Source organism: Prinia subflava, chromosome 9 (genome assembly GCF_021018805.1).
Source record: "Prinia subflava isolate CZ2003 ecotype Zambia chromosome 9, Cam_Psub_1.2, whole genome shotgun sequence".
In the NCBI taxonomy this organism is placed as follows: Eukaryota; Metazoa; Chordata; class Aves; order Passeriformes; family Cisticolidae; genus Prinia; species Prinia subflava.
In genome coordinates this window covers 6,961,543-6,980,294 of record NC_086255.1, presented here as the reverse complement: position 1 = coordinate 6,980,294, position 18,752 = coordinate 6,961,543, and the positions used below count along the sequence as shown (strand labels likewise).

Sequence of the window (18,752 nt, the reverse complement as noted above, 5' to 3'; positions counted from 1 at the left end):
TATTTGGGTAAAAGAGAAAATCCTCTTAGAGATGCAGAATCAGAGCCATCTGATAATAGCAGTCCTAACAAAAAATATGCACTGTGTTAACTTAGGGCTCCTTCAGCAGGAGGCAGCTCGAGGGGTTCTGACCCATGGCTGAGCAGTTTTGTTATCCAGAGAACAAACAGAACTTGCCACCTGTACCTTCAAGTGTGCACAGTTTTACATGTGCAGGGTACCCAGGTGTATCCCACTGCTGGAGAGAGGCAGACAGTTTTATACTGCTCATACCACGTAGCAGGACCATTTAAAAGGAACTATTCGTTTCTTTTTCTGTCACAAATCCTCATTGGGCACAGCCACGTTTCTGATTTGTTCCCTTTTCCTTGCATAAATTAGGGGTACTACTCAGAAATCTTCCTCCCAGGAAGTGGAAAAAAGGGGGGAAAAACCATCTCTTTGTAGGGCAAAAACCCCACAAATTAAATTAGTTTTATCTTAGCCCTGGAAAACCTGCATGTTCTGGAAGGCTTACTTTAAATATTTTGTATACCACTAGCTGGAAAAGTAAGAATAATCCTATCAGCAAATTCTAAGAAAGTCTGCTCAAACAACAAACAGCCTTTCTGAAAAGAAGAGAAAAAATCCCAAACCTGCTATTCTCTAATGCTTTGTATCAGTACCAGTAAAATAATTTGTAACAGTTAAAAATACAAAGGAAGCAAAGTTAATTTGCTCTCCTTATGATAGTGGCTCTTCAAATACTCAGTTGGATAATTCAAAACTTTCACACTTTGCTTACAAATAAGCTTTTTTAACAGCAGTACTGTATTGAATCTGCATATAATTTTTGAAGCAATTTAATTTTATATTAGCACAGCCCATTGCATAGGCAACATTGATTAGGTTTTCACTGTTTTTTGTTCTCAAGGTTTTGTAAAAGTTCTTCGATGTCCTAAAGTTATCTTTGGTATTCATCAGTTCTCCCTCTTTAAGGTTGATCAATTCAGCTTTAGCATTGGTGCAATATTTAAAAGTATGATAAAAATTGTGACGTTTCAGAAGATGTTTACCCTTTTAGTTTGGACCTGGTGCAAATCACGACGTATCAGAAAGCAGCACTCTGAACCAGACTCCTCCTCAAGAAGCACCCACATCACTAGGATGGCAGGTGTTGATTTCTCTTCTTTTTTTCTCTCTGACTGTATTGTTGGTACATAAGGGCCCTTGAGGAGAGAAACATCTCTCAGCCTTGCCTTGGCACTGGTGATGTTCACACTGACCTCGGGTCTCCTGCTGGCTGCCCACACACAGCTGGTGATGTTCAGGTGAGTGCTGACAACACTGGCCCTGTTAGGAATGCAGGGATGCTCCTGTGCCACACCTCAGGGATGCCAGGTGAGGTCTGGACATGCTCACTGCCACCTCTCCTTGCACTGCTGCTTGTGTTTAGGCACCTATTTATAGCAGTAACATGAAGAGTAGGTAAATGGCAGAGCTGAGAGGCTGAGGTGACTACACTAATTAGTCAGAGCTGCTCCAGTGTCTAGACACCGTTTGGCAGTGCAGTCACGTAAGGGAAGTGCTGCATCAATATTCAAAACAGAAAAGAGGCATAAATCCGACGCTGAAAAAAGCCAGACTAAGTCAATGAATGCATGTCATAGTGATAAATGGCACCATTACAGAAAAAAACCAAGTCAAAATACTTGTTCTTCTTTCGTGGGGGTCAACTGCAGCGTCCTGCTCTGGCTACAAATGGCTCCTGTACTGCTGGAGTGCTGCTGCTGCTGCTGGGATGCAGCAGTTGGTTGCAAGGGTTGGTATGTGGCCAAACCAATGGCTGCATTGCTGGAGGAGCATTTCATTTTCTCTTCTCTTTCATAAACAGGGAGAAAATGAGGCAAAGGCCACATAAGCAACTCTATCAACCAGTGGGATGAAAAAGCCTCAGAAGAACTCCATGATGAGAGATGACTCCCTGCACATGGTAAAGTAGCTTAGATCCATCTTTTTTTCATTAAAGGACACTAGAGTTGTGTCATATTACTACATCTTACACCTCCCTAGCTATCTGCACTCACTGTTGAGCACCTGTTAGCAACTACTCGACATTTTTATTTAAGAGGTCACTTTCCCATGGGTTTATTAAAGAGCAACCCCACTACATCTTTCCAATTAAAAGGCTGGTTTGTGTTTGGTTGCTACCTTCCTTCTCAAACAATGGCAGTGTCCAGGCCCTGAGGTCACTGATGTTCCTGCCCTGCCCAGCCATGAGCCAGGTCTGCCCATGGGCTGATGTCCCACCCTGTCCCCAGGGAGATGCCCCACGGCCAGCACTGCCCCTCTCCCGAGCTGGGGTGGTGGGATGAGCCCAGCCCTGCAGGCTCTGTCCTGCCCGGCCCTGGAGTCCCCAGACTCCCAGGAACCTCTCATCCCCTGCTGCATCCCGACATCCAGCTCAGCATTTGGGGAGTGGGAAGGGTTAGAAGGAAATTTTTGATGGCAAACCATTTGCCTCTCAGCACCTGAATATTGTAGGCACTGGCTCTCACAGGAGCTGATCCAAATCTTTTCCAACACTGGCAGAAACATTACAGGATTTTAGACCCCAAGTACCAGCTACTAACTGAAAGAAGCTGGGTTTTATCTGATTTTGCTGCTGTTTTGTTATTTTTAATGTCTGGCTGCCTAAACCCAAGCAAATATTTGATTCTGGATTCAACTTGCCACTCCAAACTGTGCTGTTATCTGGAAGCAAAATATGGACAATGCCCAATTACACAGAGGCAGCCTGTTTGGACTGTGGGATAACCAGACACAGGAACAAACACCAGGGACCACACAGGATTCACTGAGATGCCTTCTAGCAGCAGGAGTGCTTGCTCAGGGCACCAGGCACAAAACCCACCCAGGCTGGTCCCTCCAGAGGGGCACCCACACTCCACCCAGCTCGCTGTCCTCACCACATTTGCCAGCATTTATGTTATTACTCAGGTTTTTGTTAAGCAGGGGCCTCCTGGACGTTTAATACCCAGAAAATGGAGATCTAACTCTTTGAAATTCAGTCATGCAAAATGAAAAGCATTTCCAACTATGCATATCTGTATTTTAAAATTAAAACACTGTATTCTTTCTATTCTTCTATTAACAAATTAATAGCCTACAGCCATGCTCTTTTACTGCATTTTTGTGGAAAGTAAAGTAAGTTCTATGCCGTTTTCTCTAATACTATCCTTTCCCTTTGCTCATGTCATCTGCTGGAGACCAGCTAGATCTTCTTACACAGTATCTGCTACAGAAAATCAAAAGAACTTAACAAAACACTAATGCCACAGTTTATCAATGTTAATTAAATCCTCTAAGCGACTCAAGATCATGCATGAGAGTAATTTTAATTTAATATATTAGGTCTCCTTTGGGTTTAAGGGAAACTACTAAGCTCAAATGTGATTCTAAACAAGTATGATTTATGTGAAATTGGGTTATATAAATATTTATATACTACTGACCTTTTGTGTGATAAAACCAATTTTGAAAAATATGGTGAAAATCCTGAGCACAAGGTAATGCAATAAAGAACTAGAACAGTGATTCTCAGATGCTGTGACACAAAACAGAATTTTCTCTTTCTGTATGCAAAAAAAAAAAATTACCTCACATCATTTTTTAGAGGCCTGTTTGAGAGAACATCTGGAAAACATTCCACAGGAAATCAAACCTATATTAAATATGTTTTGCAGGGCTCTGTTTCCTTGCATCGACCTTAAGCATTCATAATGTGTTTCTGTCTTCTCAGCTGCAAAGAAAACACTTCTGTCAGAGTTTTCTACAAAATGACAGACTGAATTGTCAGCCTGTGATTTTATCAGGGGATGCTGCTAAGATTTCTATTTAGTCTACCTGTCTCTGTACCAAAGCTCTCCAATAACATGAACAAATCCACCAGCTGCTTTCCAACCATCATGAATTTGTACATTTTTTTGTTTAATTTCCTTTATGCCGTTTAATTTGAAGCTTCTAATTAAATTGACTGGCATTTTTAAAGATGCCCAAGCCTCAGTGTCTCCTGACAGGATGTTACTCAGGAAAGAACTCCTGCATTATGGGGAGAGCTGTTCTCACTTCATTAGCTGGGCAAGCAGAATAGTCTTTGAATTACAGGCTGGTAACCTAAGAGAATCACTGTCACTCTCAAAAAGCAAGGCAAGGAAAAGCAGTGCAAATCCTTGAGCGTGCACTGGGCGCTCCAGCGTTTATTAATAACTGCATTGTGAGTGCACACTGAAAGGATTGGCTCCAAGTACCTGAGAAAGACATCCACGGCAATAATACTCCCTGTAACCACTTGAATAAACTATAATAGACTATTACCAGCTCAAGCATGAAGCTGATGGGAGTTTGGAGGTGGAAAATAATCTAAAAAGTCCAATGTAAGTTCTCTCTCTACCAGAAAAGTTTCTGTTGGTAGATGTACTGGAACGCCAGGTTTCCTGAGGTTAGGCAGGGATGCTCTTTGTGTAAGAAACTCTCAGTGGTATGTGTGGTGACATTCCTGAAGGAAATAACTCCGTGTCCCCTTGTCAGAGGGGTGGCTCAAGGGAAGAAAGGGTTTCCAGTGTGTCCTTGCACTCAGCTGAGCATGGTCTGTGGGCAGCCAGCATGGCTGAAACCCATCCTGGAGCTACTCTAAATACTGCTCTGACCTTGGAACTAGACAACAAATATAAAATCAGAAATACAGAAGATGAAAGCAGAGTAGAGGTTCTTTTCTGTGCACCCATTTTTTTCCTGCACAGAACAGCCCCACCAAGCAGCAAATCGAGAAGTTCTGGCAGCAGCAAGCCAAGACAGCATTGATCTTATCCAGCACGTTTTACTTGCTTTTAGAAGCAATATGGATATATAATGATAGTACAGAAAGCACTGATTTGTAGTGTAGGATTGGAAAACAAAGCATTTTTACCAGTTAAGGATGATGTGCTGTCTCAGGAGCTTTTTTTTTTCTTTCTTTTTGACTCTAGTCTCAAAAAAAAAAAAACATGAACCCACGAGGCAGAGAAAAAAAATGTGAGGCTGAGAGTTGACAGCCTGTGGCACACCCAGACATTTACACAGGTTGTTCTGAAATGAACTGTCCATTCTGAAAATATTTTGCACTGCTGCATGATGGCCAGTTACTGAGATGTACCTCCAGCATTTCATCATGACTAATTGGCAAAGGGAGCATCGTTACTGAGAGGACAACCACTGTGATTTATGCTTGAATTGGGACAATAGAAAGTGAACTGAACACACAAATAATACAGCTTGAATTTAACAGTTTCTAGTTGTATGTGCTTTACAATAGGAAAGCTTCCTTTAATGGTTTACAGAACGTGCTTGAAAAAATATAATGTAAGCACACACATTATCATTTGATGTAAGGTCATCTGTTAATAATCTTAGACAAGGGTCACAGTCAGCTGACACAGAAAATCTATCATCACCAGTAAACACACACCAGAAAACCCCTTCTGTGTCACTTGTTTTAAAGCCAAGAGATCATTAAAACATGGGAAACAACCACCACCTCTGCTGAGAAGTCTTTGCAGACACTGCTACATTTACATCTGGCTCCCAATTAACAGGAGTTACTCCAGTAACATGGGAGTGTTTATTAACATAATTGAAGCAATAGGATTTCTATTCAGTAAACATGAGAATGCTAAAATTTGAAAATATGCATGCGGCTGTCACTTGCTCTGTTGAGAAGCAAAGTTTTATTTTTAGCTCCAGTGTTTACATTTTCTTGCAGCTATTTTAATAGATGAACTGCCACCAGGAATATTCTCTCACTGGGCCCTGATGTAGAATGATATAAATAACCTTTACAAAGTCCAGCATAATGGAATGGTAAAATCAGTTGACATTCTCCTAATTAGCACTGCCTGAAGATTTACCTACACAGAACAGGAAGAGCCAAATTCACCCCTAGAATAAATCCACTGAAGCCACTGATGTCAGAGGAAGTTCACTGGGAATGGACTTGATAGAGCAGATCTGTTATTTACATTAAACACAGAGCAGCTTCTTGCCCGTAGCATATGCATGGCTTGAGGTAAATGAAAAAAAAAATTTTGATTTATTAAAGAAAATGCTGTTGTGTGATATAGACACCCTTTTTTTGCCCCAGAAACAGCAGGTTAGCCAAATGTGACTGGGTGTACTGCACAGATCTTCACTGCATCTAATGGATCAGGAGGTGGAAACTACTCATCAAACAGTGGATGCTAAACTTCTGTGTACAGAACTCTCTCAAGTAACAATTCAAGAAATCAGCAGCAGCAGCACTCCTAGTGGAACCCCATCCAGCACAGCAACTAAGTGCTTGCTTAACTGTAAGGACATGAGCAGCTTCAAATTTAGATCTCTGTTAAAGTTTAATGCCAAATTTAACTGTCATGGATTTCAATATTTTTGAATGCACATGTGTGAATCTGCTTAATTAACACAGGTAGTTTAATCTCTCTCCCCCCCACCCCCAATAAATTAACAAAACACAATGGGTCACATTAGCCCTGCTGTAACCCCCTCCCTGCCTCATGCTCCTAATCTGTGGTCTTCTTCTTTCTTAAATTATACAGGCAGCTCTTCTTTTCCACTTAAATTAACAAAAGAAGGCTTTTCAGGCAAAATGAACACTCAGGGAGACCTTATCACTATCTACAACTACCTGAGAGGAGGTCGTGGCAAAGTCTTCTTCCAAGTAGAGAACAGGGTGAGAGGAAATGGCCTCAAGTTGAGCCAGAGAAGGTTTACTTTGTATATTAGGAAAATTTTCTTCATGGAAAGAGTTTTCAAGCATTGGAACAGCTGCTCAGGGAAGTGGTGGAGTCACCACCCCTGGAAGTGATCAACAGACCTGTAGATGTGGCACATGGGGACGTGGTTCAGTGCTTTAGGGCTTGGCAGTGTTAAGTTTAAGGCTGGACTTGATGTTCTTAATGGTTTTCTCCAACCTAAACCACTCTCAGAAGGATCACATTTAGGCACAAGTGCCCCAAGATTTTAGAGCTGAAAAGCAGAGGTCACAAGGATCTCGCTCAGCTCACTGAGTCATTTTCCTAGAAAGAGTCTGACATGGAAGCAGGGTGTCTGAATACAGCCTGTAAACCCTGAATCACTGGCATCCCAGTTCACTTTGTGACTGTTGTGTGCTCACTATTGCCACTTTCACTTCCTCAGTCCTGCAGACAGGGAATATGGAATATTCAGCACCACAGGTTATTTTTAACCTGATCAGCACAGGACCTACCTGAGTGCAGGGATTCTGCCTGGGGAGTTGGAGCTTGCCTGACAAGGGACCTCAGCATGAAATCCTGTCTAGTTACTGCTCCTTGGAGCACAAACTCTCTGCACTGGTACAGCACAAAGGTGAGGGAAAGTTGGGTGCAGGACTAAAGCTGAGCCATTTTTCTAATTACTGTATCCTCGTGTCTGCTGCTTTCAGAGAAATGTCAATCACCCAGCAAGCTTTTAATCTTCAAGCCCCTCTAAGCTGACCAGAGAGAGTGTAAATGAGGGCCAGCCAAGCAGATCTGGGCACTGCAGAACAAGCTCCATCCACACTTCAAGAGGGACAAAGCAGGCCTGTTTCCCTGGATGTCTGGATTTTTTTGATTCCAAGGGGATTGATGGATATTGTATGAGGAGGGACTGCTTGATTCCGTTTGAGTTTTATTCAGATGGAATAAATTTAAAATTACCTTTGTTTCTGAGGGGGAGAGGAGAGTAATATTATGTCTATTTACTCTGCTAACAGAAGACATCAAAGTAATGAATCATGTAAAGGATTGAAAGGGAAAAATATAATATTGCAGCATTTTCTATCTTTACTTTGCCTTTCTTGAAAGGTTTTTGCTTATTTTGCAGAGACTGCACTAATGCTTTTTTCCAGGCTAGCAGTTCCCCACACACATATTCCACTACACCATCGAGTTTCCTCTGCAGAGTACACCAGCTTCCTTCCCCTCAGACCCCATTTTTTGAGTTTTCTGAACTGTCACCATGTCTCACTATTAGTTCATTAAAATGAATGAATATCCATTTCATCTTTTTTTTCACTTAAATAAATAAACCTCTAGCAATATAGACATAAATGTACACATTTACATGCTTGTACATACATATATGTATAAAAATCACTCTTCAAATTCAGGCTGTGTGAGGTGAGCTTGTGGGCATGGGCCAAAAAGTAGACTTGGAATGTTTTCAGCCCCACTTGGTACTCCAGAGACAGAGGAGCTCTCCTGAGTGCAGGTGCAGAGAGCTCAGAGATGCTCCCCAAGCATCCCACACCTACTGCAGGGTGAGTCAGGCACCAGAGGTTTTGCATCCACTCCCTCCCTCAGTCTCTAAACACACAGTGCAGGCACACACCCCCTGCACTTCTCCAGAAACCAAGAGTGTCCTTTTCTTAATGTCCTTAACAGCATCACAGAATCTACACCGCTGTCCTGGTTTTGCATAAGCACAGCAAAGAGATCAGCTCAGAGTGCTCCAAGTGCCAAATTGATATAAATGCCCCGGAGGGACTCAGGCTCAGCTCTGTTATCCAGAACTGTGTAATGCTCCTGTGTCCTTCACAAAAACACCCACCAAGTGCCCTGTTAACACGCAGACCTAGAGTCAGGCTGAGAGTGAGCTCTCAGGCTTTTATCTGACCAAGTGAATTGTCGCCAATATCAGCTACAAGGCTCAGAAAGGGAGGCAGCACCTCTGTTTTCCCTCTCATTTGCTGAATTACAGATGATCACTGGACCGTGGCAGGATATTGAGGGAGGAAAAGCACAACATGCAGAGAAGCAGGTGAGGAGGCACCATAAGTGGCTGTAATAGAATTCAAAGTGTCAGAGAGGCAGTGAAAGTTGGATAATTGCAGGAAGATCTGGAAAGAGGAGATGAAAGGAGACTAAGCGAGGGGAAGAGGTAGGAGGGGGAAAAAAGCAAGGGAAAAAAGGGAGGAAAATGAAAGAGAAGTATAAGGAATAGAAAATGTGAGGAAAAGGGCAAATTTCTTTTTCCCCTCTTCCACCTCCTCCTGTACATCCCTCCAGGGCTCTGCTCCCTGCTAATACCACAACTGAGGATTGCTCCCTCCTAGAAATGGATGGCGGGCTCCCCCGAGCCTGGAGCAGGACAAGAACAGTTCCTGCACATTTATAACCTCTCACCACGGACTCCTCTCCAGTGCTGGAACACAAGGGTGGAGGTTTGCAGTCTGCAGGGCTTCTGCTGCAGGAACAGCCCACGAGACTCACACAGAGAAGCCACTTCTGCCAACAGGGTCCAGGTGTAAAGCACTGCAGATTCTCACACACCTTACAGGAAAGGAGTGCAGACACAGTGTCTCCCTTTCCCAGGTAAACTGACATTAAAAGCATTCAACAGAATATCATGAAGGAGGATTATTTCCTTGGCAAGTTTCTGATGTTTTCAGGAAATGCAGCAAGCAGCTGAGCCTCTGTTCTAACATTTCCAGTGGATGAATTCTCCTCTGCACTGCCAACCACGTTTGCAAATCTTCACAGAGTGTTCTGATAGCTGCAGGAGCAGACATCCTTCACACAGAGCTGAACGGGTGGGTGCAACTAAATTAAGATTGGATAGGACAGGTGACCAAAAAACTGGTCAAGAGGTAAGAACACACCAATGAAAGCACATTTATAAAGATCTGGCTCTCTGAGCACACAGTGCTGAAAACATTTTTCACTGTATTTTCAAGGAGATGACCCATGTACTGGAACCTAATTGGATATTTCATTATTATCCTTCTGATATCCCAGAAGAATTAGTATTAAGTCTATTTTCATAATTTTTTTCAGTATCGAACAGCTGCAGACAGCAATATGAACCTTTCGCAGAACTAAAGGCAAAAAATTAGGAAGACAACTGTCTTCTGAAATTAGTTAAGAACTACTTTCTGGCTATTTGAGCTTCAAATATGAATGTCAGTGATCTGACCAGTCATTCTGAGTATCATTATTATGAAGGACAAGAAACAAGCTCCTACCAGTTTCTTTTATTAGCAAAAAATGCTGCCCTTCTTTTCTGAACTTTGCAGCACATGAATGGATTGATAGCTTTATTTCAATAAATAATGGGGCTGCATTATTATCATTCTGGGCAGTGTCTTCTGAACCTATCCAGGAAAAAAACCCCAAGTATGCAAATTTAAGACACAGATTATTAAAAAGACCAGACTAATGACTCACACTTTCATTACTCAAGCAAAATAGTATTTGCAGTACTGTCAAATGTGATAGTGGCAAACAGGAAGCACCCTGCCCTGCATTTACAGCAGGATGATATTCTTAAAACACGCCAGTCAAACTTCTGAAGATTAACTGTTAGCTGAAGTGATCAGATCATGAAGTTCTTTAGAGGTTTGTGCTATTCCAGGACATCACTGGTGAAAGTTTTCCATAGTACACTGATTTTTCTTAGATTTGTTTATGCTCACAACAGAAAAGAACTTTAATGGCTTCTTCTTGTTGTTCTTTTTTGCTTTTCTTTTCAGTGAGCATTGACAGACATGCCTGAGAGACTGCAATTGTTCCAAAGCTGGACATGGACTGGGATGCAAGCAGAGGCAGCAGACAAATGATAATGAAAGTGAACCATTCAGAATTCTGAGAAAGCTGAAAATTAGGACTGTTTACATAAGTCAGAACTTATTTGCATTTCCTGACATTTCAGGTCTCTTTATCCTTCGATTGAGAATTTATTACGAAACAGATTAATGACTTGAATTAAAAAAATAATTTAAAAAAGCAAAGCATTCTGCCATGTCTGTCAGAGGTACCTGAAGTTTGGCCAGATTGCTTGGCTGCTCTGAACTGCTTCAAGATTTGGTGATATATAGTATTTGGTGATATACACCAGGATAAAGCTTTTATAGAGTGCTAAAACCCAAATGTTTACAAACTTTACTCAGGCCTAGCTGTTATTTTATACAGAGTGCAGGCAGATTCAAATTCTGCATTTCTGAAAATAAGTTCATAAAATGGTTTATGAATGCTGAGTAAGCAGCATTCATAAACCATTTTATGAACATATTTTCAGAAAACCTTTAGAACTTGTACCCCTTGTCTGAAGTAGCATTATGAAAAGGCTTTAATAGGAGCAATAGGCATGCAAATAACAGTTTCTAAATTACCTGGTTTCACAGTACGTAGATCATATTTTCAAATTATTCTGCCATTTACTCTTTCTGATTTCAAAATGAGATAGAAGTTACCCAAGTTAGAATTACACACCTACTGACTATTGCTTTTAATTGTTCTAAACATATCTGAAATTACTGTAAAGACTGATATTTACCAGTGCCAGTGGTTACAATAGCAGGGAGATCTCCTGTTTCTTTCCTGCCCTGCCCAAGTCCCTGTTTTCCTGCAGGACCAGGGGAACAAATCTCACCAATTTCCTTTAAGTGCACAGGTCACAGAGACAAAATGTCTTTCACTGTCTGACAGGCTGGGATAGCTTTGGTGCCAATTCCTCCTCTCCATGACAGCAGTGAGGGAAGGCACTAAACCACCTGGAGTTCAGAGAGCCCAAGAAGTTGTAACATCAATGTCAACACACCAAACTTGATCTACCTCCACAGGACCTCAGTGATGCCCACGAGTCTCTCCCAGACCCTGCAGGCATTTGCCCACCCATTCTCCCTGCCCCTCATAGCCAGGTCTCACTGAGCCTTGGAAGAGGTAAAACTTTTTAATTTTGACATTCTGAAGTAAAAGAAGCCACTGTTCATTTACAAATAAATCCATTTTCATCTCAGTGCTGGCTGCAACTTCAGAGATTTTACCAAGGTTTCCCCTGCAACATTGCAATGGAGAAAGCCCAACACCAGGCTCATGAAGTTACATTTAAAAAATGCCATTAAGAACTTAAATGCTGAGACAACATTAGATCAAAGCTGACCAAAGAAAAACACAGTCATGAGAGAAGTAATGGCATTAATTTAGCAAGTTAATTCCAGAATACCACAACCCAAACCACAGGGAGAAGTCTCTCTATAAAATCCTCTCTCCAATTTCACTGGCAGTGTAACACTCTGACAGTTTGACAGAAAACACAGTAAAGATACTGTACCTCTACTAATTAACAGGACCTGTGTACAGGGAAGGCAATACAGAGAAGCAAAAATACTAATTGAACAACATAGAAATAGAAAACGGATTGTTCCGAGGCTACAGCTTTCATAAACTGCATCAGCAACCAAGGTGCTGAACACAAGTCAGAGTGCTCTGATTTAAACCTGCTCCTGTTGTGGCCAGCAGGAAAGGTGTCTCCAGACTGCCCCAAAGCCATGGAGGGCAGGGCACTGCTCCCCTCCTCATCCCTGAACAACACTCAGGCACACCTGCAAAAAACTGAACACCAGCAGTGGAAATCCTATAAACAAACTTCAAAGTAAATATTTTACCAGGCATGAGTAAGTACTTATTAAGATTTAGATCGTATCTTCAGTGTCCTTGACATTTTACAATAGTGTTTATCTCCCTTGTTTGCTAATTCACAGAATTGGATAATCTACAAGAAATTTACACATTAGAAACGAGCAGGATTCTCAGGCACGACTTCATAAATATGACATTAGCACAACAGGGCTCTAATATAAACATACACAATGCTAAGTAGGAGCAAAGCATTTCCTGGGGGCAGAGGAGGCCCTGTTTGCCACTGAATAAACTCTGTGTGACAACCTGCAGGGACCCCGGGGGGAAAGGACCCAGTCTGTCCCGTGGAGCAGAACTCTGCTGTGCCACAACACCCAGGGAAAGAGGCTGGGAATCAGCTCAGTGAATCAGTGACCCCCCAGTGGCACCAGCCCAGCACTCTGCTCAGGGCAGGGGACATGAAACAATTTCAAGGCTAAACCAGCCCGATGAAGATTCTGTCAACAGTGTGGACTCCTTTTTTCCAGTGAATTTTAAACACATGAACAGTCTGTGCATTGTGACTATTTACGAAGTCCAAAATGAAGCTTGTATTCACAATTATTAGTGCTCACATGTACAATGAAAATAAATCCCATTATAATGAAAAACTCTGTTTTTACCTGATCACTAATGGGACATAAAAATCAGACTGAGACATCATTTCATAGAGACACACAATGTTTCCAACAAAAATCTGCAAACATTAAACTGGGGTTTTCAAACATTAAACTGGGGTTTTCAAACATTAAATTGGGTTTACTCCATAATGTGAGGGAGTAGCTGTGAACAGTTTTGGAGAAGGCACACACTAAGCAAATGAGAGCTTTTGTTACTCTGTTAAAGATGTCAGAGGCATTTGCTTTTTTCCCCTGACTCATCCTTTTCCTCAGCGAGCCTCCTGACCCTTAGACCTGGCAAACCCACCAGCACCAAGACGTTCTCCCTGGTATCTCATTAATCACTCCCCTGCCGTGTGCTGTCTTACCTGCAGATGTAATTCTTCTTGCAGGACTCTTGCAAGTTCAGGCAGTTTGGTTTCTCCCTGTCCTCATATGAGCACACAGGAACAATAGTCTGCCGCCTCCTCTCTGTACAGGCTACGTCTCGACAGGAGCAGAAGAGCATCCCGTAGCTGTGCTTTGGGGGGACCTTGTCAAAAAACAGCCGCAGGGCCTTATGACACTTCCTCTTGTTACAGACCTCATTGGACGTGCTGCTGGTGCAGGGGGTTATGTAAGCAGATCTGAACCTCTTGCAGGTATCATTTAGGTTACAAGCTTTGGCTGCATCCAAGCAATTGTTCCCCTTTGAAAGTACTGGCTCCACTAGAAAAGACAACACAACAGCAGTGAGAAACGCGTCACAGTTACACTTTGTGCTTTGTGGTTATTTCACTGTTAATGAGATTCCTGAGTACATGGATTTGTTACAGACAAAGCTTTCAGTGCCAGAAACTGGGACCGGCCCTCCTGTTTGTTGGGGTGATGGTTTATAAGTGAACAAGAGCTCGGGTGAGGTGTGGCCAGAGTGCTGGCCAGCAAATGACACTCTGGGCAGGCTGCACCTCATCTTCCTCATCTTCACATGCAGGGTGAGTGCTGGGTAAGGCTTGGGCTCACTGAACAGCTCTTAAAACCCCTGGTAAATTGGAAAGCATACATCTGGCATAAGAACACAGCGAGAACATAGGCTTCTAACTCTGGTTTTGCAAAGCTCTGACATTTCCCATTTTTTTTCCCTTGAACAAGTTAAATGACATGCCATGTCTACTGCAGGTGACAACATTTAAAAGTTTACTTTCTGTGTACTGTGCAGAAAGTGAAATAAACGTGCCCATTACTACATTTTTTGAGGTCTGAGGACAGCCCACCCAGATAGGAAGGAAATCAGGTGCAGCCCTGTGACTGGGAGCTGTCTAAGGCCACCCTAAAGTTCCATGCTTAGGTAAAACACTGTTATTAAATCTACAGATGCCATCCAAACCCTGGAAAATTTATGAACTTTACAAGCTTTGAAGAAGCTGACATAAAATTAAGAAGTGACTGTGAAGAAACATTTTCAAACAAGGATGTCCCTTTCTCTCACACACACACACACACAAGCTGGAAGAAATTATGGGAAAAATTGAACTCAGATATAAGTAAAGGCTATAATTACACATTTAATTTCTCAATACATTATCTAGATATTAAAACCCAATAGATGCTTTGCTTGAAAACTAAGACAACTGGCTTTAGATTACAAAATTCAATTAAGAATAATTGTAATGCTGCTTTGGATATTAGAAATGCCAACATCACAGATCCAAGAAAATACATTAATTTCCCACTGCTACAGACTTTGCAAGCTGAACAAAACATTTTGCAAATATCTAAAATCTGCTGCAACCTCTTGGGGGGGGGAGCTGGCCAAAGATAAAACATTTTAAACGATCCAAAGCTCTAAGTTACTCTTACAAAAAGCTTTTTTTCCTAGATCTTTCACTTTTACCCAGAAACTCAGTCCAAGGTCCTTCTACAACTCACTGCCACTCATCTCCATTCTCCTACCACACTGCCTGCCATTCCAGATGAGGACAGCAAGCTTTTCTCTTTCTCCACAGCAGGAAAACACAAGGCAGCTTGGCTGAGATGCTGCACTGAGCTGCTGCATTTCTCAGAGCACACTGTGCCCAAGGTGGGCCCTGGCTGCTTGCACACACTTCCCATTATTCAAACAGATCACCTGCAGCAGTCCCGAGCATCTTACCCACCCAAAAATACCACAAAGCTAAGGAGCATTTGATTTGTGTTTCACCCCAGCAGTGTGCTGTAACTACGTTCAGTGCATTTGTGTATTTAACCTTTGACATTTAACAACCACACTCAAAGTCCTTCCCAATCTCAGCTGCTTGCACAATAAAATGGCAACTTTTTGCACCTTATCTTCATAAATTACAAAACTGTAAACATGCAACATTTGACTATAAATTAAGAGCCCAGCATTTCTTATAATAGCAGCCTACAACAGATTAAGCAACACCAGATGCAGAAGAGATGCCCAAAATACAACCCTGTCATAAAATTGTAACATTTTTATATAAAATGTTGTACTACATTAGCATACAACTATAATATTAACTATGAACTCTCGAAGTTTTTTTAATACAGGGTATAGAATTATATGTTTAGTACAAATATAATTACTATGTAATCTGCAGGGCATATAATTATGCAATATATGAATAGTATATGTTAATTACTATGTGATTGCAGAGTAATTACATGGTTATTTGTGCCTGGGAGTCAAATGCTGAATTCCACTCTTTAAAACAAAATTTTGTGGAACAGCTCTGAATGGAGTATTGCAATATGAACAGACTTCAGCTTACTGTATTGATATATGCTGCTGCAGAATTAAAAAGCACCGTGAGTGCAAGGACTTCAAAAACCAAAAGGGACAGGTTAATCAATCTTTTTTAAAAGGCAGGACATAAGCCAAATCACTGACAGCGCAAACAGCAGTGGAAGTTCTCTTGGGTGGAAGCTGAATTAGGTGCAAAGTGTTCACAAAAGACAGTTATGCATATTCATACCTGTCATTCAATTTGTATCTGCCCAACACTCACATTCCTCTACACCTCAACTCTGAATACAGACTGGGTTTGGGGGGTTTGGTTTTTAAACCAGCCCTGGCTGTAACATGCCCCTTGCTCATCTGAATTAAATCTGTCTAAACCAACTCTTCTCTTTAAAACGGACTTCTCTTAAGCTTTTAAATCTTATTTTAATGCAAAATTGACAATCTGCAACACATTTAATGCTTTATTTTTATTTCAAGAGTGCTGAATTATTCCTAAATCCTGTGGTAACTATAAACAGTTAACAACACTGGGAGTCTTCCTGAGGATTACTTATGCAGCAGTAATTCATAAGGTCAAAATTTCACCCAGCTTCTGTTCCGCAAAGCTTAAATTATTAAGACAGACAGGAGTTTGGCTCTCACCAGGTACTGACTACTTTAAAAGCAAATGGATCTTATCAGCTACTTTTCATGCCAGAATCCTTTGGGAAAGGTTTGTGTAAGGATATCCTTTTTCAGTTTCCCCTCTCTTGGGGCATTATTAGATGGACTGGGGGCAGCCAGGGCAGGAGCCTGGGACAAGTCAAGATTTCTTTGCATCACCATTTCCCAACCCAGAGCTTTCTCTCTCCCAAATCGGCTTTGTCTGGGCCCATTCTGGAAATTTCAACCCACACAACCCTCCACTCTTGCCACATCATCACAGAACCCGTGGGAAGTCCCTTCCAGGCAGGTGAGAAGTGGCTGTGGGTGAGTCTGCAGCACGGGGCCCAGGGGAGCTGGGCTGGCACCACCAGGATGCTGCTGCCTCCAGCAGGAGCCTCCATCCAGCAGCTGGGGATGCTGCCCTGATGGGGTGCAGGCAGAGGGAGGGCAGAGCCCAGGCAGAGCCAGGAGCTGTGCCCTGGTGGGAAGCAGCAGCTTTGGGATGCCTAAACCCCCCCTCCCTGCAGGCAGCTGCTGCACACCACTCACACAAACTCTGGGGCAGGACACTGGGTACTGACACTGACCTGCCTTGACCTGCACCCCCAGCTCTTCTACTGCACATGTAACACGTGTGACATGTTTTCTGACCAATTTTATCTGACCAATTTTATGGATGAAAAAGCAGTCCTTGTACTGTGCAACCACTTTGATGTTTGGTACCTCCTGCATCCCTCCACCCTGGCCCAACACTGCTACAGCCACAGCAGTCCTGGCCTCAACCTCCCAGACCACAGAAAGAAGCCAAAAGCTCCTGTCTTTTATCCAGAGGTGCTCCTAATGTCTTAACAGGGTTTCTTCTACCCTATTTTATCTTCCTCATGCTTCACCCTTTCACAGACTTTCCACCTTCATCCTTCATTTTCCTTGCACCTGCCTCTGTATTTCACTTCTGTACCTACTGTGTGTCCTCAGCTCCTGTTAACCCACCCCCTGACACTCAAAAAAGGATTCTCAATGGGTACTGGAAACTTATTTATGAAAAAATATCTACTTTATTCTCTAGCTCTGTTCAGTCTCTCTTCCAGGTCGGCCTTCCCAAGGCATCACTCCCACTAGACAGAAGGAGCACAAGGAATATTAGTTGTTCTGTAAGATTCTTATTAAGCAGCAAAACGGACATTTAGTTTTCAATTTTCTTGCAGCATATAAAAAGCAATTTACTGAGTTTGTCATTAAAATTACCATTACTATTTGCAAGTAATTAGCATTAGTAGGTTTTCTAGTGGATATAGTGAAGGGAATGCTGTAAAGAGAGCAATAAATGTTAATGTGATGGAAGGCAAAATTACAAAGTGATAGAGGTGACCACATGGGTATGGGCCTACTCCAACACAGGTGCAGAATATGGCATATAGGAACAAAACCTGCCCAAAATTAAGAAGAGAGCCATGATCCCACTTAAACAAAAGTGCTGCTGTGGGGTTCACCAAAGTACTTTTGCTTTGTAAGAAGAGCAGATTAAAAAATAAGGAAAGCATAGCAAATATTGTCATCTGCATTTTAATGGATTAAAATAAACTACCGTTTTCCTGGACAAATTATTTGTAATCCCAAATGGCAGAGAAAAATATGAGTCATCCCCCCAAAAATCCTGAGACTGATGGTGTTATTCTGGAGTTCAATTTCTCTTCTGCTCAGCATTTAGAGAACAGCTAGCCTATTTCAAACCTCTTCCATAATCTTAATAAGCAGGTGACTTAATTTTTAAATTAAAGCTAATATACTATCAGCTGTGATCAGGGCTTTCAGAATACTACCACATACCACAAGATGCATGTTGAAATTACAGTTGGTGGCACCAGGTGACAAAGATGACGTGTGTGAAAGGTAGAACCAAAGCCACAACAACAAAAATATCTGAACAAACAAAAACTGCCTAAAATGAGACTTCAGCTTCCTAAGACCAAAGCTGGAACATTTTACATTCCTGGTTAGTCATTAAGTCTTTGATCACACAAATTGCCTAGGTCTCTAGAATTCCTTTCTGAGTACCCCCAGTAAATTCTGAAATTTACTTGAGGCGGTAAACACCATCTCCTCTCCAAGCCATTTAGAGATCAGGAACAATCACGTTGCTTAGCGTGAACCAACAAGCATGATTTGGAAGTGTTCATCTACCATGTTATGTTTGGAAGTGTTCAGCTACTGTGCTATGCACAACTGCTGTGTCTGAAGTCTTTCCCATCACACCCGGCCTTTGATTTCACGAGACTCCGCTGGTGAATCATC

General features: G+C 42.0%; 1 protein-coding gene across 2 annotated transcripts in view; it reads right to left on the bottom strand.

The window, feature by feature from the left end:
* Window positions 1-18,752, bottom strand: part of GFRA1 (GDNF family receptor alpha 1) — a 138,221-nt gene that overhangs the window by 41,933 nt on the left and 77,536 nt on the right. For both annotated transcript variants that reach the window (XM_063405244.1, XM_063405242.1), the window contains exon 4: window positions 13,459-13,798. In XM_063405244.1, the coding sequence (XP_063261314.1) occupies window positions 13,459-13,798 (340 nt within the window). The remainder of the gene's footprint in view (window positions 1-13,458; window positions 13,799-18,752) is intronic.